At 46.7% G+C, this 23,183-nt stretch overlaps 1 protein-coding gene across 2 annotated transcripts in view; it reads right to left on the minus strand.

The window, feature by feature from the left end:
* The window catches only part of atosa (atos homolog A), a 33,996-nt gene that overhangs the window by 7,371 nt on the left and 3,442 nt on the right, over nucleotides 1-23,183 (minus strand). For both annotated transcript variants that reach the window (XR_013936635.1, XM_080496904.1), the window contains exons 2-5: nucleotides 4,674-4,858; nucleotides 4,149-4,345; nucleotides 2,059-2,184; nucleotides 65-1,883 (exon numbers count right to left, since the gene is read on the minus strand). Coding sequence is in view for 1 of the 2 variants with exons in the window: in XM_080496904.1 (XP_080353030.1) it covers nucleotides 65-1,883; nucleotides 2,059-2,184; nucleotides 4,149-4,345; nucleotides 4,674-4,858 (2,327 nt within the window). In the remaining variant the exon portion in view is untranslated. The remainder of the gene's footprint in view (nucleotides 1-64; nucleotides 1,884-2,058; nucleotides 2,185-4,148; nucleotides 4,346-4,673; nucleotides 4,859-23,183) is intronic.

The raw sequence follows: 23,183 nt of genomic DNA on the forward strand, positions 1-23,183 counted from the left end.
GGAGGCTTGTGCTGACAATAAACTCTACCAGAGAGTTTAATAAGGAGTAAAGAGAGCGACTTACGAGGATAGCAGGAGGAGTCACGTCTGGACTGGATGCGCTGGAGCATCCGGACAGCAAGGGGGCCCGGTTCTCGTCCTGGAGGGCGCAGGCCTCAGCTAACGCACAATTCTGCATCGGCGGCTGGGGCCCGGCGTGGTCGTGGCTTCTGTTACAGTCCGTGGCCGGGCCGGTTCTGTCGTGACTCCAGCTGAAAATGTGGGCGTGGGAGGCGGAGGAGGGCGATTCGTGGCTGCTGGGTGACCTGACTCTCCGCCTCTCCGGCGGGGGAGTTCGTAAACGCTGGGCAGCACGGGCGAGCGACTGGGCCCTGCAGGAGTGTTCTTCAAGTGTAAACTGAGCACCGTTTTGGGCCCCGGCGCCCGCGTCGACTCCGGGCTTGTCTGTGCAAACAGGCGCGTGCGAGGCGGCTATGTGCGTGCCGCCTCGGTGACGTTCGTGGCTGGGCAGGTGGCCGTTGGCGTAGCCGTTGGTGGCCGCCGGCGAGGGCTGCGGGGCGTGCGAGTACGTGCGGACCGTGTGGGTGACCGTGGTGGTGGTGTGCGTGTGATGGAGGGGGCTGCCACTTCGGCTGTGCATGGGGGACAGGGAGGGGACGGACAGTCTCTCCTGGATGAGTCTCGTGATGTCCTGCACTGCCTGGGCGATGAGGGACGTGTCCCTCGCCCTCTCCCGCTCTTTTTCCTTCTCCCAGCCTCGGTCCCGCTCGCCGTTCCTCGCCTCCTCTCGGTCTCTCGCCTCCGCCATCCTCAGCTTCCTGCAGGCGGCGGGTTTTGGGGAGGGAGGCTCCCGTTTGCCCAGAGAAGTGTCCGTCATGGGCGTGTTGAAGGGGCTGCTCCAAACGCGCCCCACGGTCTCGTAGGGCAAAACGTCGGGATCTTTGGTCTTGGTGGCAGTTATGTCCTCGTGGTTACTGCCCCACATGGCTTTGGGAGGGTTGTCGGGGGCGAAGAGGCCGGGCGGGAGTGGCGGCGCCGTGGGGTCGCAGAAGTTGAGCCGTTGTGCAATGCGGGCAATCACCTCCTGTCGCTCCTGCAGCAGGGAGCCAATCAGCGGGTTGGTCTCAGTGGTGCTGGGCCTCGGGGACGGGCAGCGGGGCGGCTCGGCCAACGAGAAACTCTTGAAAGCTCTCAGGGGCTCGGGGACGGGGGGGGCCTTTGACCTCTCGCTGCCGTTGGTGCCCGAGCCGTAGTCCTCCACCTGTGTGGGATCGGGGGAACCGTTGAGGGCCGAGTACAGCCACTTTCCCGCTTTGCTCGTGGGCAGCGGGGACGGGGAGTGGGAGCGGGAGGCGGTGGGGGAGTGGGAAGGCCTCTGGAACAGCGGGGAGCCCTGGCGCTGGGGGACGTTGACCTGCGGAAGCTCCCCGTTCTGGTACGCGTGGTTCTCGGCCGGCTCCTGGCTCTTCTTGCTGAACGGATGCGGCACGGTCGTGTGGGGGAGGCTGTTGATGGGGATGTTGTTGATGGGGAGGTTGGGAATGGGCAAGCCGTTGAGGAGGAGGCCGGACATGGAGTTGCAGCTCTTGCCGTAGATGCTGGCATTGTGGAGGAGGCGGTCTTTTCCCGGGTCCGGGCTCTTTTTGAGGGTGGGTAGTCCACCATGGCTGTTGAAGTCTGGGCTGAGGCTGTGGGTCTTGCTGTAGAGCGGAGGAAGGCCGGTGTGGATGCTGCAGGCCAGGGTGGGGTAAGTGGGCTGCCGGGGGAGCGACTGGACACGGACTTGCAGTGCAACACTCTGAGAGACGTTGGGGACGGGGAAAATGTGCTCCGAAGGCGGCTGTGAAAATTGCCACACCACGTCTTCGTCGGCGGCGCTGATCCTGTTGCACCGAAAGGGAGAGAACACGAGAGTGTTGTCGACACCTGTGTAGAAAACTCAAACCAAGACGTTTTTCGTTTTCCTTCTTTCTTCTGCTGCATAACTCAAGTACGACAGCCTGCTTGACAAGCCCGCCACCCACCAGCGATAAAGGTTTCAGAGGCGCCATGTCTGACCTGTACAGGATGTTTCTGGGGACGATGCCATGGGAGGCGCTGAGCCAGGCGCTGAGCTGCGAGAAGAACACGTAGGAGCGCACGGCCAGCAGCAGGGTCTTCTCCTCAATGAAACGGTCGCCGCTCCTGTAAAAACACAAGTTTCAACCAAGGTGAAAGTGTGCCAGTATGTCAGGTTAATGAGAAAGTGTCTCAGGGAAGTGTACGCGTGTGTGTGTTTTTTCCAACGCAAAGTGTCCCCCGTTACACACGTGAGAAGGAAAGTGGGCCAGTCTGTCAGGCTAATTAACCCCCCGAGTGCCAAACCAATTATCTGGATCTTTATCATTAATATTCTATGTTTTCTGGAATGCATTTTTATAAGTTTTGCTGTTCAAACACCAACGTGTGGCTGCAAATTTGAGTCGGCTGGCTGTTAAATGTGCCGACAAACATGGAGATGATATGCGTGGTCAGTGTTCTATGTGTACATTAGCATATCAGACATGCATGTTGACATAAAGATCCCAGTGGAGGCTGCAGCATTGATCCGTCGAGGAAAGAATGAAGGCATCCATGAAGCAGAGGCAACAAGCCACCATTCCTGAATTATGAGAGAATTGAGGTATTGTAAGGTGTGTGTGTGTGTGTGTGTGTAGGGTCGCCGTGTGCTACAACAACCACAGAAGGAACAACATCCAGTCTTTTACACCCCGCGAGCACAGGAAGGATTTCCTATTTAATATGACAAACGAATATTCATCCTAGTGAAACGCCATGTTTTAATAACTACTAAAAATATTTACACATAAAACTAAAGCCAACAATTCATTTATAGCGCCTGGGTAAACATCCAAAACTCCCCCCAAGCAAACAACCCCAGCCATTTCCTCCAGTGGCGGACCCCCCAGGGACACGTTTGCCTCAACACTCTGGAGAGGACGACGGCGATACGTACACAGTCAAGTGAGCGCCACATATCTGGCACTACTTTAGCACCGTTATTGCGAAGCTCATTATACTGATTGTTCACTCACTCGTGCTCATTAAGCGAGTTGAGATCAATCAGTCTCAAGCTGGTAAGACAAGCTCCTTTGTCTCAGAGGGAGACGTCGGCCGGCTGCTGCAGACTGGAGGTAAAACTGATGTGGGGCAAAGAAAATGCTCATTTTGACAAAAGAACTTATTTCGTGCAAATGGATGCCCGTCAAAGTGGAAACACACCTTTTCTAAAAAGTGCATTGAAAAACAAGGTTTCTGTGGCTCGTTGTGATGTGGCTGGTCCAAAAATGTATACTGTTGGGAATATATACTACTGCCCTGCAATATGAGTGTATTGTTGATATTTATAAAAATATTAGCAGTTTAATCGATCTTGGGAAGGATAATGATTTTGTGTTTTGGTCTACATTTGCTCCATGTAAAATAGTGATATATCAGGCATAACAGCATTGTAGTTCAGGTCGCACATGTTTTGTTTTCCCTGCAGAATTCAAGTCTCATCATGAGCCTTGCTCAAAGACACAGTGCAGAAAGAGTTCCTGATCACACATGGGTTGGAATACGGAACCCAATACTTCCCAATCCCACTTGTACATGTGTACACTGCATACTGTATATATAAGGGTATATTTACAACTCCATAACACCCCTCGTTGTGCTCATTTATATCATAACTGGGCTTTACTTTCTTGTGTAGTATATGCACCAGATAATGTATGTTTCTTTACATCTGTACTATTTTCAAACCACGCGCTTCCTCCCACTCATGTTCTTCTCTTATGTTTCTTAGCTTCCACCATGTCAAATACTCAAAGACTCACTTCAACAAAATCAACTCCAAGGTTGTTTTTCAGGAACAGAATGTGGCTCAACAAGCTTTAAATGGCAACCTACGAACAAAGCAGATTGTCAAAGAAGGAAATCTGCGTGAAAGCACTCGCTGCACAAACAGTATAAATAACATCATCAAGACAGGAATGGATAAAAAGCGGAGGCGGCGGCGCACTGGGCGTCTTTGTCTCTTGCTGGTGTGGATTGAGGCGTCAATGTGTTCTATGAAAACTGACGAAAGCCTACTTTTGGAAACGCGTGTTTGTGTACGCTCTTACTGTCGAGGAATGGGCTGCAGGGTCCATCTCTCCAGCAGCAGAGCGTCTTGCTTGATGACCGGGTCACTGATGGGGTCACTTGGGGGGCACTCGTCGCCGTAGCAACAGTCTGGCAGAAGCATGACCTCGATCATGATGGGGATGCTGTTTCTCCAGAGGAGGATGACCTCGGAGCGTGTCCGCCTCGCCTGCCGACACTGGACACACGCGCACCCACAGACAAAGGCGGCGGGTTAGTGTTCATTAGTAGATGTCAACATGGGGGGGGGGGGGGGGGGGACTTGAATTTTCGGCGATGAAACAGATGGGACCCGAAGGAGGTTCACTTAAAGAGCTGGATCCAGGATTCCCAGGAAATTAATTCTTGTCACATCTTGGTTCAAGCCAAGTAAACCTCATGCTTCAGGCGAAAGAAGCTCCAGTAAAATTAAATGCCCTTTCTGGGATCTTTAAAAAAAGAAAAAAAAAAAAAAAGGGGGCCACGTGTCAGGCTCATGGACTAAGAGGTATGTGCAGGTGTGCTACCTGGGGCAGTTTGTCGCTGCATTCATGCTTGTGGAGCGGAGGCATGGCCGACTGGGCTGGCGGACAGTGCAGCCCCTCGGTCCGTCCTTTCACGGAGCATTCCGGCGTCCTTCCCTCGGTGATGAGCAAGGTCAGGAACACCAGGAACTCCTCCGCGTCGTACTCGAAAAACTCCTCGGTTGCATCTGGAGGAGACAAACAAACAAACGGTTTTTGGAGGTGCTCCAAAGTCACTTTGCAAACAAACGTAAAAAAAAAAAAAAAAGCATTCGGAAGCAATTACGCTCTTTGTGACGTAAGTATTTCTTTGTCAAGGTTTTAGCTCAAGTGGAAGGATCATACTGCGGCTGGAAAGGCTCGTTTAGAAAAGAGGTGTGAGGGAAGGCGGTGGATGACATTACTTTTCCAGTTTGGCTGCTTCAAAGGAATATATTTAGACCTTCCATGTCAGCTGAGCTGAGGGGTGAAGCCATACACTGACTGTTCCCTCTGCCCTGGTCTGCACTGTACGCACACACCCCAACACACACACACACGGGAAACAGCGTGGATAAAACAATTGAGCATTAAGGTAAAGTACTCAAATAAAATCGCACATAAAAAGCAGTAAAATCCTGGTTAAAAAGGTGCGACGTCTGCTTTTAAACTCAAGGACAGCAGGAAGAGAGGACTGTGTGTACTGCACCACTCTCTGCCTCACTAACTTTACCAGGGTAGTAAGGGTGGGGCGTACAGGACGGAGGAGAGCTCAATCAACCGCTCAGCGGTTTGGAGGAGAGTATTTCCCTCTTGTTTCAATTGAGCAGTGACATAAAAGCATCGCAGCCACAGACGAAGCATAATCGGCAGGCTCTTACAGAGAAATCGAGCTCCCGTCGAGACACTCTGTTGTATCTTATTAGTCACAACAGATGAATTTTTTCAGCCAGCTTCACTTAAATCTCACTTAGCTTTGTCTGCTTTCAAAACAAAATCAACCAAAACCCGCTGTTTGCATTTTAATTGACGGGTAGATCTTAACAAGGGTATTTTTAGAAGGCTCTTGAAGTTGTATTAGCTGCTGTCGTCTGCACTCCTCCACAGGAAAAAAAAGAAAAAAAACAAACCCTCCCAGAATCCTGCAGGAGGTCAGCTGATACGCAGCAGCACAGAAAATCACAGCAGGATGACGTACAGAAACCGCTGCCTTAGAATCGGTGAGTCGCTAAATATTTGGATCGGAGTCTAATTCATCAGATCTGGAGGGGGACTCCCCCACATTCTTTACCAACTCAGACAGTGTGAGGTCCTTGAAGGACAGAGGTACACACACACACACACCTCCTACTAATGCAGGTCTGGCGAGAACAGGGTCCTCCTCAGCTACGAGCTGCTGGTGTGTGTGTGTGTGTGTGTGTGTGTGTGTGTGTGTGTGTGTGTGTGTGTGTGTGTGTGTGTGTGTGTGTGTGTGTGTGTGTGTGTGTGTGTGTGTGTATAAATCAGCCAGCCAGTCACGCACATTCTTCTCAGGGAACTCCTCCTACATGCCTCTGAGCTGCTGCTGCTGCACGTGGAGAGAGACGCAGTCCAACACAAAACATGAGGGAGGGAGGGCTGGAAGGAATTGGGGGGGGGTCTGTCAGCCAGCTGTAGGCTGAATAAGTGCAGGGTGAGCGAGATGGAGAGAGGAGGCTATACTCTCTACAATCTCTACAACCCCCCCCCCCCCCCCCCTACCTCCCCTTCTTTTTTTTTTCATGGGCCAGAATCAGAAAGGCTTAAACAAAGAGTGCACAAGGAGCACAGCGGGGGGGGGGGGGGGGGGGGATGGGGGTTGGGGGGATCAGAGAGAGTTGTATATGACAAAGGTGAACATTCAAGGTCACAGCCCCCTGTGCCTTTTTTCATGACGGTTCTCTCCAGTGAACTGGATGTGTTCCGGCTTTGACAGGCTGATTTGTCGTTCAGGTTTAATACACTTCCAGTCCGTACTGGAACCGGCGTCAGGTGCCGTCAGGAACTGGGCTAAAGGTGACGCTGTGATGAAGCCCAGGAGCAAGAGACAAGGGAGGCTCGCCTGTATGACGGGAAGTGGAGAGGGGGTGAAAGGGTGATCAAGGCAGTTGAGAAAAACAGCCTCTGGAAACTGGTGTGCTACGCTGAACCTCTGTAACACACACACACGGAGCCCATAATTCATGTGTTGATAGTGGGTGTCGGATTGTGGCTCTCGAAGAAAGCCATGAACACACACGCTCAACGCCCCTAAAGCACACATGCCAAAAACTCACGTGAACACGGACAAATAAAGACACCGTGACACACAACACCACTTGCGTAAGCGCTAAAAACAAATGCAACGCAAACAGTGCAGTGCACAGGCGTAGGACACACACACACACACACACACACACACACACACACACACACACACACACACACACACACACACACACACACACACACACACACACACACACACACACACACACACACACACACACACACACACACACACACACACACAGGACAAAGGACTAGTGATGGAGTCTTTTGGTTGAGGGGCCCAGCCTGCACATGCTTAGATGAGAGATGTCATTCATTAGGGCGTCGAGCCTCAATACAACATTCCTATGAAACCTACACACACACACACACACACACACACACACACACACACACACACACACACACACAGACACACACACACTGAGAGGTGATCAAGATGCAGAACACGACGAACAAGGAAAGGATGGAGAAATCCTCAGCACATATGCAGAGTCTGGAGTCACTGCTGTCCTTTGTAAACTTGCTCGAACGATAAAACAAAAGTCACGACTGCACCGCTAATGTTGGGTTCACAATGCTTAACTTGTTTTTTAACACCTACTCTGGAGTTCAACCTTTGGTACAGCGGGTTAATTTTCGGGGGAGGATGTCGTGCATCGCTTAACGTTCATTATAATGATAAACTTTCAGGCTTGCTGATTCAAAGAATGGGTTTAATATTTAATTCAGTCTTTTCCTCCTTTGCTTTCCTTTCAACCTGAAAGAAACAGAGTGCTCACTGGGTGGAATTACGAATAAACTACGCTTTGTTTCTTACCATCGTTTTTATCCATAATTTGATAGAAGCGTCCATTTATTTCAGAATCATCATACAAAAGTAAATATTTCATGTATTTCTGTTGCTTGATTCTTCATCATTTTAGCCCGATGATGTAAATTTAGCACGCCCATTAATCTTGTATACTGAAGTTTATAACAGTAGCAAAAATAAAAATATGTGACCACACTCTAGATTCAAGTAAAAAAAACATTAATAATATTGACCAAAATCACAAGTTTCATATGTGTACTGCTAACTTTGGTTTATGTTGGACTTTCACACTATTAGTTTTTCAAAAGCAAAGTAATCAAACAGGTTTGAATGACAAATCACATCCATTTTTAACCTTAAACATTACTCATCTCGTTCCTCCCTAAACAAGCACCGCTCCCGTCTTCCTTAAAACAAAAATAAATAAAGAGTGCCGAGTGTGAACGCGACACTCGCGCTCGGGTGTGAACCAAAACAAGAGTGATGTAAAAAGGCTTTCTGATTGTGGGAGCTTGAGAATTGTTGGCTGAATATGGAGCAACCAGCCAGACCTGGAGCCACCACGGCCACAAGTCATCCTTCACTGATATTTGACCCGACAACTGTATGAAGGAGCAGCTGTCAACAGCTCTGACGCGGTGGTGATGTTAATGCCGGGTTCCATTAACGCCGAATGCTGCTCCCTGGAACGGCGCTGTGGAAAACCCCAAAACTTGGTTCAGAATTCATCAAAGCTTGTCAATAAATCAGGAAGCGATTATGCAGAGAGAGAGAGAAAAAAAAAAAAATCCAGTGGTTCCACAGAGTACCTGCGAGGGAACGTCTATCGGATTATTTGGTCATAATCAGTCGTCATGGAAGCACAGTCTTCAATTTGTTGGTTCAGAGCGGCAAAGGTCCGTGATCCGTACTAACTCCAATGTATGAAATGAACTTTTTGGATCCACACTCTCGTCTGGACTGACAGGTGTGAAAACCCCTGAAGGTCAATGTGGTTTTCAGCATTGCAGCTCTCCGGTTGTGCATGATGTTATTCAGACCTTTATTATAAAGTGTGTGTGTGTGTGTGTGTGTAAGCTCCATTACCGCCCGTGGTTTCAGTTGAGGGAACTACCATAGCAACTACTCGTGCTGCTTGAGAAATGCAAACAGAAACAGTCATCAGGTTTATATTCAGTGTATAAATAAGAAGCGTTTGCAGTTCCATCCCTAAAAGACCAAACACATGAAACCAACAAAGGAAAAGCTGTTTTCTCCCCCCTCCCTCTCTTTTCTACATGCATGTGATCTCTCCTCCATCTCCTGATAATGTGCGATGTGAATTATGTAACAGGTCAGATTAAGATTTAGGCGTCTTATTATTAGACCTGTGACCGCCTGCCACCAAGTGCAGCTGGAGTCCCGCCTCCAGAGCGGCCGGTCGGCATTGGGCGCTCGCGCACAGACACCGAAACACAAACGCGCGCTCCTGTGTGTGTGTGTGTATGTACACCTTTCAAGCCGTCTCCATGTCCTCGGGCCAGCGGCCCAGCGCAGAGTCATGTGGGACAGAAAAAGACTTCCAGGACACGAGCAGAGGGGTCAAACTGGAGCGCAAATGCAGGCTTCTGGAGCAAACGCGCGGCGATAGACGCCGACACACTTTGGCGTGACTCACCGTTACCTAACAGGCAAACAAGTCAACTCAAACATGTCAATGCCTCAACAAACTGCCTTGTAAAGGCTTGTTTGTAGTAAAAAAAACAAAAAAAACAACAGAATCCTGCACACTTGTGCCAGGCTTTGATTGCAAACTGTGCTCACAATGTGAATACACGGAGCCGGGATCAATGTTGCCCACATTGTGCACCCGGCAGTGTTGTTGTTTGGACGGGGGGACAGATGGGAGGACAGAGGGACACCGAAGTAAGAGACGAGGAGCACACAAACACATTGAGATAAGATGACCCATTAATCCCTGTGCATGCGGCCACACAGCCGCTGCGTAGCTCTGCCTCCGACACACGTACACTGGCAGCTAATTTAAATGCAGCTTATGCACCACTGCCGCCACTCCCATCCTCCTCTGATTGACCAAGTGCTTTACTCAACCTGCATCGTCTGGACAGAGGCGCATTCATCCAACAAATACTTATTTGGCAAGCCCGACAGCCAAACTTTCCCCTACAACAAAGAAATGCATTGAATGCTGGCAGCAGATTTGAAAAAAAAAAAACAACAAAAAAAAACCCACATCAGCTGTGTAATGTCTGTGCATCAGATTGTACCTAAATCAGGAATTGATTGCAAAATACAGATGGCGACTGGTGACTGCAGCCGGGGGAAGATGAGAAACAAAAAGTCATACATCAAAGTGTCGGCGGGAGAAAAACAGTGTCGGGTTCACTCAGAGCCGGGCGGTTGGTTTTGTCGAGACAGAACGCTGCAGACACTATCAGACGCACACAGGAAGACACAGACCGGGCGTCTACGGGGCACAGAGGAAGCGTGCACACTGGGCTGAGCAGGAAATCGTTTGAACAAAGTTTCCAGTCAACTGTCAGTCAAATGCATTGACGCAGACCCAACGACATGCCAAAAAGGAAAGAAAGACACAATTAGGTTTACTTTAAATAGGTTAAAAAAAGAAAATTGCTGAATGTTAATTCACACCCACAAAATAAAAGAACCACATGGGGTGGAATGGCACGTCTTTCCTGCTGAAGCCATCAGAAGCACAATGTGGAACGACGAGGAGAGACAAATGATGTATTGAGTACCTTCAGAATTTAATAAAACTGTTAAATCTGGAAGAAGGGAAAAAAAAAAAACCCTAAAACATTTTAAAATTCCACCAAACTTTCATGCTGCATCTCATCCTGTACATATGTATAGTCATTTTATTTAATTTTTGTTGAATTCCAGATCTGAAAATGTGTTTCAGATGATAAGACATTATTAATGGCTGTTGGGACCATTCGGGATTTAAAAAAAAGTTTTTGTCCTCATATAGCCTTTGACTGTTGTAGCAGCCTGACGTTTGAACCTTTTTTTTCCCCACTATTTCAATCCATCTCTATTATAATCACTTCTGTTCTGGACGGGTATCTTTTGATGACCAAGTTAGTAGCTTTACCCTCACTTATTTTTCTTGAGTAACAATCTCTTCTCAATAATTAAAAGAAATAGACAATGAAAACACAAATGTACCTCACCACCAGATTTATTTTTCCCGTTGCTGTGTCTTCATTGAATCTCTGGTGCTCCACACTCTATAAGCCGCTGCTCTAAAGTCTCCTCGAAGTCGGTAGCTGGCCTAATAAACAGTAAACTGTGATGGGGTATACCGAACACAGTATTTTCCTCTATATACATTATGTTTCAACAGATATTATGAAAAAGAATAACAAGTTTTTCTGTAAAATACGCCGGTCTGCAATTAAAATTAAGTTAGAGGTGTAAACAATTTAAAAGAGGGCAAGTTTAACATGAAACTGCTTTATTCCAATTTAAATTCCTGGACAGGCTGTCAGAATAATTAATAACTGTCCACAGCAACGGCTGAAGTCCCCCTGAGGGGGACACTCAATCTCTAAATGGCCCAGTGAGGCGAAGTGCATTTTCTCAAAATGAATAAATAATTAAACTGAGAAAGCAAACTAGGCCTGTTTTTTTTTTATAGAAGAAGAAAAAAAAAATGGCCCAGAAGATTTTTCTGAGACGGAAAAGTAAATCTCGGTTGATGTTTCAAAGGTTCCACGTCTTAAGTTGGCGTTTGATTGTGGGGGCGGGGAGCTGCAGGCTGGAGATAAGCAGCCAGTTGGGAGGCTGTGAATTAAAAGCCATTTCCAGGCGGCGGCTGCTGGGCTCGCCGAGGTGTGTCCACTTAATGCACAATGATAGCCGGCGCCGTCCCAATGGAATCAAACTGCGAAGATTCAGCCGTCCAAAATGTGAATTCTTCATTCTGATCAGGCACAGCGTTGGCTGTCCTTGATGGGGGAAACAACTCAAACTGAAGAGTTTATTTTTATTTTTATTTTTTTTTTACCAGCATTTGCACCTCTTTGGCTCTGTGCAGAGAGAAAAAAAAAAAGAAAAAGCATGAAAAATAAATGGAAAATATGACGTTGCGATGACCTTGAATCCTGCATGGACATGTAGATGTGAATTGCATACGCGCCCCTGGGCTGTGTGTGATACCACCATCATGATCTGAGCTCGTATATTTACACAATGAGACACTTCTTCGTGGCTCTGGACTGACGCACAACGCACGTGAACGAACCTGAATGGAAAACCAATCCTGTGCTGTATAGAACACGTTCAAAGGCACACGTGCGAGCGGCAATCACGCAGCCTGTTGTGCAATGATGGAACAGTGATCAGCACCTAGAACCAGGGGAAACGGCCACAATGGCCGACGTGAAGAGCTGCTGCTGCTGCTGCTGCTGCTGCTGCACCATATAACCAGACTACCAGAGCATCACTAATCATCCTCCAACAAATTTCAAAAAGCAACTTCTTTCTTCATTGTCAGGAGGAAATGGTATACTCAATCAGGAATTTCCCTTTGTATCAAGACTCATGCAGTCCTAACACACACACACACACACACACACTTCTATAATGAATATAGAGGCAGAATAGGAGATTACACTGACGGTTCTTCCACGCTTAAATCCCCTTACTGCAGCCGCCAGTGAGATAAATATAGACGCAACTTGCTGGCTCACATTTTGCTCGTTTTCTCGCGGATTTTCAAAGTGGAGGTTGCCCCATTCAACTACGTACTTGAAGACAATACAGACGTGGTTGAAAAGAGCAATCTAAGAGGAACGACGCGCGCTCCGATGACTGCTAAGCTAAGTGTTCGCTGTAAAAGTACCAACAGCCACTGGAGCGTCCCTGAGACCCGCCGTGGGGCCGTCTGATGTCCACTGTGGTCCTCCCGGACTATGGAGGCACGTCGAGTTTCAGGGCATTCGAATGCACTTGGCAGCAAAGCAGGTGGCAGATCTGAAGTGTCAGCAGCTCTGGCAACTGCATTTCCACCACTATGGGAATTCTATGCAACGCCGTGTGTTTTTTGTTGTTGTTCTCCAGCCTGTTCTGCAGCGCCACCGACTATATTTGGAGCCCAGATGGCTTGTGAAAGCAACTTAACTGCGTCGACTTCTCCGACACATGTGAGGGATTACAACTGCTTACTTGTTGTTTTCCTTTCTTTTGACTCCTAAGGGTGATTCTCAAGAGGATCCAGAGACGCCTGCATATCCACAAATATGCAAAACGGTATCATCAAATCTGCAAAAAAAACCCAACGAGCTCTGCTGTGGCAGATTTGACACAATCCCACGATCCATTGCCATACCGCTGGCTTTTCCAGACTTGCCGCGCTTACGTAACATTGTTTTAGCAGGTTTGTTACCAGAAATATACGCCTCGCATGCGATTGGGTTCCACCCTGCCACCGAGCCGCTGAGTCAAGCCAGCAGCAACGTGATGTACTTGGATCAGGGCACAGTGAAATGAAGAGGTGTGGATTAGATGAAGATTCACACAGCATACCACCCGACTGTGCTCTCAGTGCTGTTGAGTGGAGTGATTTTATTGCTTGATTTTTTATAGCTATTGTTCCAAGACTGACAATGTGTACAGTCTCATCACGTCAGTTTGAACAAGCTTTTATTGAACGTGGTAAAAAAGCATCATTTTAATGACAAAAGGTACCGGAATCTTTCATGAGGTGTCTGATAATGTCTGAGTGTGGTAAGCTGGGACACTTTTGAGACTTAAAACCCATTGTTGACTGACGCCATGTGTTTTCAAACAGGGCCTTTAAAGCATATATGAATGAAGACGCTGTATGGGGACTGTATGTGAAAATAACTCATACAAGTCAGTTGAAAATATTCAGAATGTAAGACCAATGTTAAATTTGCACATGCTTAAGATTCCTAATTCAACGTAGCTGTATAAATACTCATCATAAGTGGCCGTTAAGTGATCAATTCTTTGAATTCTTTCATGTTTGTACACTACCTGCAGGCCACATGATAACGTAGTGGCGAGCACCCTGGGACAAATACCCTGATTTGAGTCCAGTTGTTTTTGTCTGTCTGTCTGTCTGTCTGTCTGTCTGTCTGTCTGTGTGTGTGGACTTTGAATGTTCTCCTCCATGTGTGTGGGCGAGTTTCTTGTGGGACCTCCAGCCCCCCCAGTTTAAAAAAATCAGCCATGCGTGTGAGGTTAATTGGCATCTCTAATATCTGTGATGATCTGTACCTGTACCTGCACGCCTTCAGCCACAGATCGTCTCGGGCGAAGTGGGTCGGGAAAGAAGATGGATGAACTACACAACCTGTAATGACCTCTTTGTAGGCGATCACTATGCCTGAAGTGCTCCTGCCTTTGCAGCTGCTGCTCTGCTTGAACGACTGCTCAAACTATAATAAACATCAAAAGATTCTTAAACTCCTGCAAGTTTTCACATATTTAGAGAGAAGAAAAAACAAAAATCCTTGGAACACAAGGGAAAACAATAATTGTATTCATTACCAATTCTGCAGATTTTCACCAAAGGATGTTTTCATGTTTACTGGTTTGCAGAAATCATATGACGCAACGGAGGTCTGGCCAACTGAACTGAGGTTAATTATTACTGAAACACTTTTGGTGGGCAGATGGTTACCAATGAAAGCCAAGAGGCTTATCTTACATGTATTGATCCCAGCGTCTGTTATCTGCAGCAGCTATAGATCAGCCGGAACATGCACATATACACGCTGCACCAAAGGGCCATTCAATGTTTCAATCTTAATAAAATTTCCCGTGAAAGCACACCGGCAGTAGGATACTGGACACAATTAACTGAGGCGCTACGGAGCAATAAACAACGCGGGCTTTTCTGATAAAAGTCCCAACATAAAAGGAGGCGTCGCTGTTAAAGGAGGGGAGATCCACGGCCCCGGCCGTCTCTCCAGGCTGATTGACCTGGGACTCGAGGAAGAGAAGTGATCAACGATCACAACTGCTGACCGTGAAAAGAAAAAGAAAAAAGAAAAAGAAGAACAAGTGTTGCCAAGGCAACAGAGACATTGTGTTAAACATTCCCGTCACGGTGATTGAAGAGTGTTGCTGTGGTGGAATGAGCTTTTCCAATATGCGACGTTGAATGTGACGGCAAATTGCAGCTTGACATGAATGTATTTGAAGACAATTAGCGCCCCTGCCATGCTCTGTGAGTGAGCGCTGATGTGCTCAGGCTGTATTCACTCTGCAATTGTTTACAGCGTCTGTGTTGTGCTCCGATTTTATATGTGTACTTGTATTGGACACAGAGACTCTGTTTTGTCTGCTCAGCCGTTTATGTGCTCATGTTTGCTTTGTGTCAGCTCCCTGCATGTGTCTCAGTGTTTGGGTCACTCCAGGTTTCCAGGATCCTTGAATGAGCAGAGCTTGAATCCCGTCTCACATGTGTGTGTGTGTGTGGGGGGGGGGGGGGGGGGGGGGGCAGAGAGTGGCTGGTAAACTTCAGCGGTAATAACAGGGTCAGCTGTGTTTCCATAGCGTTTTAGAACGTGGATCACACGTCACTGCCAGCTCACCTTTCCTGTTTTTGTCTGCCTTGCATTACCAGATTAAAAAACAGTGGAAGTGGAGGAGAGGCCTGCCAAGAAACTGACATGTTTTTGTCAGATGACTGTAAATAATTATGATCAGTCGTGAGGAAGAGTGGTTCCAGGCTCAAAATTGAATAAACAAAATAAATACATTTGTTTTGGATTACTGCAAACTGGGTGATCCCAATTTTTTTTATTTTTTTTTATTTTAAACTTCACTACGCTGCCAGCACATCTCACCAACAAAGTTTATCCGCCACCACTTAAGTTCCAGAGCTCTAGGTATTTTAGTCTCAGAGTCGGCCTTTGTCAAAACTTCCCCACTTCTGTCCCACATGTTCAGCTCAAATGTTCCTTCAGGACTATGGACTGTGTGTCATGTGCGTCCCTCTCCCACTCTGCCACACAGAGGGGAAGATTCACAGCACACATAGCAACAAGCCCCGATTGGCTGAGGGCCGCCTGTACGGCTCCAGCTGGGGGAGAAAACCCTCTTTCTGTTGAGTGAACTCATCTGGCATGATTCTCCCCTCGTTCCAGCAAAAACACACTTGACCCAGACTGACACGACACCTTGCTCTCAGCTCGCACTCCCTTCACTGGTACTGCACCAACGGAGCCGTTGTTCACCAGCTCACTAACTCAAACAATACTGAAGTCACATGGTGAATAAGCCCATCCATCTATCCATCTATCCATCTATCCATCCATCTTCTACACTGCTTATCCTGATCAGGGTTGCGGGGCGCTGGAGCCAATCCCTGCTCCCTATGGGCAAGGCCAGGATACACCCTGGACAGGTCGCCAGTCTGTCACACGGCTAATGAGAAACTATAAATAGTCAAAAAAAAATAATAGTCAAGAGAGGCAAAGAAGCTCACCAAGAATATAAAGATCTCAGATAAAATTCCTAATAAAAAATATGCATTTAACTCTAAATTGCCAGTCAATTTGAATGTGTGTGTGTGTGTGTTGGAGACCACGTCTGTGTTTTACCCCCCTGGTGGACTGGGGACTTGTCCAGGATGTTCCCTATAGTCTGGTGGGATCTGTGATTGGAATAGCACATGGATGAATTGATTGAAAAATATCAGCCAGATAGTCTTTCACTTCTTATATTTTCAAATAGATTATTATCTACTTCAGAAAAAAAACAAAAAACATTTAGAGGGCTCTCCAGTTTAACGTGAACCTGACATTCAGATGGGTCTAAGAACCTGGGAACTCAGGATCACAATAAGAAATTGCATGAATGAGGCCAAACATCACAATCAGGGAAATCAACAGAGCAAGTTTTCTTTCATGACAATATGACCAAAGTGGTCCTACCCGTCTTTAACACAAGCAAACATTTGGCCACTTTCACTCTCACAACCATTCCCGTCTCATACCAAACAAAAGGCTTAATGTGGAACTGCAGCATTGCACATTTTGTGAAGGCGAAGATCATGAAATCAATTGTAAAACATGTTGCCAACTCGCCAAACAAGAAAAGAAATCCCTAATCTGCAGGTATTTTGCATCACTATCTGATCACAATGTATGCAAATACTTTCTATAGCCTCATAGATCTTTTGATATTTAAAATATTTTGCATGGCAAGCTCAAAAAGCTTCAGAAACAAACATGGTGGTCAAGAGGCCTTTTGAAACTTTGAATGTATACTATACATAGTATACCAGCAGCCATCCACCTTTTTAATACTGGATGCATCTTTCAGGGTATTGAATAAAATTAAGAGCAGCGACCACAAACTTTCTGAAGACTTTGAATTACATGTCCCCCATTATGAGACACACTATTTACATTTTAAGAGAATTGGCTGGCTGATTGCCCCCACACTCATGGTCAGGACTTAACCCAATGTGAAAAAGACAAAACTTGCTTTGATGCCTTAAAATCTTGTTTAGGGTCCCCAACATCTCATTTGGAGAAAAGCAACATTCGAGCAACTCCAGTGGTGTATCTGCCTCCAAAGCCTTTGTATTTCACATTCATAAAAAGCCTGAAATCCCCCGATTTGAGATAAACACATTACTGTGGCGACTCCAGTGTTGCTACATGTGTAGCATTAGCATGGCAGCTCATTTAAAATTCTAATTTGCAGCAGCAAACCTCTGGTACAGTGATGCATAGCAATCCCCTTCAGACATCCATCTCTCTTACAGTATTAGGTCAGTACTCCATGATGAAAGCACAAGTAACCATGGCTGTGTTCCAGGGTAACTGTGGTGGACTGGGAGCTGTGAGGCTGCAGGATTTCCATTCAGTCATCTTATCCTCACTGGTTTCAGACTGGTGAAATCACCACGTGCATCTTTCTTGACCTGACTTTAAAAAAAAACAAACCCAGAAACAACTCATCAGCATGTGGATGGCCAGCAACTGACGACAGACGTAGACATTTAAATCCCGGTCCTGCCGGACAGTCTCGGGTGGGAAACGAGACGCAATGGCCTTTTTCATCTTCAACCGCCATGGCAACTGAAGTCCTTGAGTGAGGTGCTTTAAACCCTCCTGTTATTCAAATGGGTGACTCGTCGGCTAAAAGTAGAAAAGTGATTTCACTGGACTGATTCCAGGTTTAAATGCAGCAGTCTGAGTAAATGTGCAGCAGGGTAAAGCTAAACACATATCCGCTGTGGACTTTCCTAATCAATTCTTCCAAGGATGCGCCACCCGGAATTATGCGGTGGTCATGCTTGTGGCGAAAGGGGACTCGAGTGAATACCAAGTACGTGTTCATAACAATTCATCACACTTCCCCTCTCCTAATCCCACCTCTTCTTCCCTGAAATGCCAGCAACGTTCTCTTCACAGGCCTGGGCTGCCCTCTGCATTGCCCTTTCTGACCTCATTTGCACATATTCTAGCTGCAGGCCACAAAACCGCTAATTATTCAGGCAGGAGGAGTCTATTGCAAAAACATACCCTCACTAATACCAGTTATGCAACAAGGACCAGAGTGAGCACTGCTGGTAAAAATTAAAAAAACAGGTCCCAGTGGACCTTTTGACAATTTTCACAATAGCGCAAATAAAGGTGCAATCAACTTGTTGCAGAAAGAACGCCACTAAATAATGAATACGCATGCTGAGGAGCAACAGGAGACTAGGGCAGTAGGACAACCTCACCCTTCTCTGTAATCAAAGACACCCCGTCTAACATGAAACACGCAGACCTTTGACCGCCTTCTTGCTGGCGATGCCAGATACGAGAAAGGAGAGTCAACATTAAGCAACCCGAGTCGCACCGAAGGGTGCATGGAAAGTGTGTCAGCTGTGGCAAAGCAAGGCCAATTTGATTTGCGACTGGAATTAGAGTTGGGGACAAAGAAGGGCACGCGGAAAGTTTGGACACGGCTTCGATCCATGCAGATCGAGTGCTGCATCATGATTCCAGGGTTGCAAGGCTCAGGAAAAATTCTCCTTGACCCCCCCCCCAAAATGGAGCTGTGTTTATGAACAGCGCTCGAGCACATGAAGAAGAACCAAGTCCCATAAAAATCAGCTGAGTGAAGGGGAAAAAGATGTATTATCTCAGATGAACAGGACAGCCTGACTGTCAGCTGCTTTGACGGTAGGATGAAGGAATCCCGGGGGGTGATAGAGGAATCGGCTGACTTAATACTGAGACAATGGAAAAAAAAAAAAGAAAGAAAGAAAGAGGATAGTTGTGATGAGTCTCAAATTAACTTAACCTCACACTGCTGTTAATAAACAATGCGCTTAACGCCTCCACAAAGGGCCCCTGAGGTGCTCTCCGTTAACATAAATTGGAAGAGTGTGGTGCAATCGGAATTCCACTGCACTCAAAGGCGAGGTCACAGAAAGGAACGGTTTTTAATCATGTCAGAATTAAATCTAATCTTTAATTAGGCTCATTTGTATCTGTGATTTCTTGCGGCGCAGACAAATGCTTTGGCTTTACGAGTCAAGAAAACGTTCTCCACAAATTTCTTTTCGCCTTGTTCTGTCCGCATATCAGTATCCGGCAGTTCAATACTGGATCGTCCACAACAGCCTTTCAGTCCGAGACAACAATAGCAGACTGTCAGCAGGGGAACACAGAAACAGATGAGAGGTGTGTGAACCTGATTAAAGTACTGCTTATGCAACACTATTTGTAACAAAGGATGTGGAGTGTCTCGTAACAGACCTTAGAACCAGATCGAATTTCAGCCCGCTTCAGTCAAGCTCCATCAGTAGTTCCAGAACTAAGGCTACGGCCTCGTCGCATTACAAACATTACAGTCAAGCCAAACACTGGCGAAAACATCTCAGGCCGGCTCCAGTTTCAACATCAGGTAATTCTGTGATTTTCTTTGACACGTGGAAATCCAATTTCAAGAACCTCAGAGGAGGATCCCTGGAACCCCCGGGACCCTGCGTGTGTACCAGTCGTCAAGGGGGCCTTTATACAATAGCCTTTCAAGTGAAAATGCATTGTTTTAGCGTCTTCAATCCAGAAAGGTTTCACGTTAACAAGTCAATGTTTTGGGAAACCATGTCTGTTTACATGAAACAGCAGAAACACCCCGAGATCCTGCTGTTGGAGGTTGTTAGTAATGGCGAGTATCTGGACTTTCATATGGACAGATGGCGAAGGTGGATTCGTATCACGGGTCACGCTCGACTATGAAACTTCCAAGTCCAGGGAGAATATGGACGAGGAGCCTCTCCATTCTGGAGGCTGCATTTATTGGTATCGGTGTTAATGTTCTTGGACAGTGAGTATTTTAGAACACAAATTGATCTTAGCGGCGCCAGATCTTTCAGTCATATCTCTGAGGACTGATGCATACCGACACATTTGCATTTGTTCGGAAAAGCTTTTTAGTTAGAGCCCTGATCTCAACTGTAACCTCACTTTTCCTCATCTCACACCACTAACGGTAGAGCTCCAAAATGTTTTTCTCGATCCATTAGCGGAATAATAAATCGTTCAGGAGCCTGCCGTCACCTACGCTGCCCTTGTGCTTTGTATAGCAAGTTAAACTATCTCTATTTTGGCGCAAATGCCAATTGTGTGGATATATGCATGTGGTTAAGTGCTGAGGTGTTACTGTAGATAATGTCTACTACACGTGACTCAGAGGGGACGGGAAAAGAAAAAGGAGTGGAAGGGAAAAATAGCGACAGGTGAAAGTGGATTTGAGATAGTCATGGAGGGATGATTTCAGCGTGAGGTTTTGCTCTCCTCTGCAGAGCAGCAGTGATCACCCATCCCTGAACACAACTCCTATCTAAACATGGCCGAGATTAGCCAGGAGCTCTCGTCGGTGGTTTCTCAGTTACAGAAATAGCAGACGTGGTGGAAGCATGACAAACGCGTACTCGAGACAAACCAGGGGAAACTGATGAGAATTTGGTGTTTTATTCAATTTATTGGGATTTCTGCGCTAACTGTGTTAGTCCCACAGAGTTTACAGCTTAGCTCCAATCTTGTTATGTCACATCAGGGATTAAAACCACAAGTGGAAGGAAGGATAAACTGCAGAGGACACCCGGAAATGGCTGTTCATGGAGACGAAGTCTTCTATGAATGAGAGGATGGTTTTCAGCAAACATCAAAGCTTCGCTGCAACATGCAAGTCTCAATTTAGACCAATTCACTCAGAGGTCCTTGACATTGAATGTCACCTTTACACAAAGAGAGAGCGAGAGACACAAATAGGGACACAAAACAATTCAATGCACAAAGACACACGGACAGCAGTCCCTCCACAACACCACCCCTGCCAAGCAGAATCACCAGGCCCAGATGGCGCTTCCTGTTCCTGCAGAGCTGGCTGCTGGTTGGCTACAAGGATCCACAGGAGCAGGAGGATGTGACGAACGCACGGCGAGTGACATCACCGGCCGGCTCTGTGTCCCCCCCCCCCCCCCCCACTGGCAGTGGAAATACGACCCATGCTGCCACTTAAAGCCTCAGCCAGTCCAGCATCAAGTCAGAATGGTGTATTTTTATGTGTCCTTATAATGTGTTAACAGCGAGCCGTAATGCGGAGTCGCTGTGCTAAATGTGTACATCTGCTTTTACGTGTGTGTGTGTGTGTGTGTGAGTAGCCCTGGCTCACTTGTGTCCTTAAAGAAGAGGTCTATAAATACATGTATAGGGTAACGACACGTTTGTGCCCGCGTCCAGACAAAGAGCCGGTGTGCTAAATCAAATGTCCCACTGTTATGTAAGCACATTACTGCACTGAGAGGACTGGGGGCACGATGCCGTGCAGTGGCTGGGCTCGGCTACTTACAGTCAAACCTGTCACAACAGCATTGATTTAGGCCGATTACTCTGGGGGCCGGGACAGTAACTCACCGCTGACTGTCTGCCTCCCCAGTATTGGTATTCATTGCGAAAGCCGCCTCTAAATCTGGCTGTACAATGGCGAGTCCAATATCCATGTTCAGAGGAGCTGGGTCAGCAAATGGCCACAGTGTTGTATTGAAAAGGCAATATGGAGGAGCACTCATGTCGACTTAAACTAGCTATTAATCCCTGCTGCATGACATAGCTTTAGTTATCGGAAAGAAAACAAGGGGATCTTCTCAAAGCATGTTTATATTGGTGATGATACGGAAAATAAATAAATAAATAAAAAAAGAATTTCAACCATTGCGAGTGAAAGTCTGTCAGATGCAGGTAGTTGTAGATCATAACATTTTATTAAAAAGCCATTAAACAGTGGTAATACCTCGATTGCTCAGTTTGAATTACAGTAGTCCTGTTGCTGTTTTAATTTTCTTACAGTATTTCTGTCTCATTTGCTCATTTTATCACGACAGTTATTCCTAAAGTTAATACCAGCATTTGCTAAAAACCTATGTGACATAAGAACAAGCATAAGAATACACTTAAGTAATATAACACAACGCGGGCTCGAGGTTTTGTACTGCATATCAGCCGTCATTGTTTTTGTTGTCCACACCAACACAAATATGACCATTTCAATATTGCTGCAGGTTCCACTCCTTTGGATCATGTACATTTATTTGTACACTTCCATTCTGTGTGTGCATCCATCGAAAAATAAAAACAAATAGCTGTGAGGTGGAGTTTTATAGTTTCATGCTGAAGCATTCATATGATGTCTGATCAGATTCTTCTGCTGAGAGTGGCTGCTTACTAATAAGTATAGCAGGAGCAAATCAAACACCGAGGAGGAAATATTTACACCAATGCCTCCCTGAAATACAAAAACGGTGCTACATTTTTCAATAGAAAGTAGGTGCTACGTGCTTTTCATTGTAAAACTTTAATAAACTGTGCATTAAAGAAAAACATCCATACATTAAAAAAAAGCACATTAAAATATGATTTTTTAAGTGTATTTTGTTTTAACATCTATTACAGTACAAATACCCGGGAGGATTTCAGCGACGCTGATTGCGACGTGTTCCATCTCTAGAAAAAATTGCCAATATGGTGTCTCAGCCACAAAATGACTCCCGTCTCGAAAACAAAACAAAGATACAGGTGGAGAGTGGAGAGGAGCGAAACAGAAGCGAGCACCTGTTGCGGCCGGCTCCCCGCGGTGGCGGATAGAAATCACAGCCGAGGCGGGATGCAGAGACAACAGAGCGGCAGACAGGCGCTATATGGGACGGCAGCGTGCGTCGCTCTGTATTATCTGGGTCCCTCGTCAGTGAGAGTGTATTCTCTGATCCCCTGGCGAGCGTCTGGGACATCTCAGGACAGCTGTAATCTGGCTGAACGCAGGAGTGAGTTGGTCGAGTGGGGGGAAGGTGGACTCGCGCTCATGCCCTCCTTTAAGGCTCCAAACAGGAAGCACCGCCGTACAAATAGAGAAACACAGCACCGGGG

This window comes from Blennius ocellaris (assembly GCF_963422515.1).
Source record: "Blennius ocellaris genome assembly, chromosome: 1".
NCBI lineage: Eukaryota > Metazoa > Chordata > Actinopteri > Blenniiformes > Blenniidae > Blennius > Blennius ocellaris.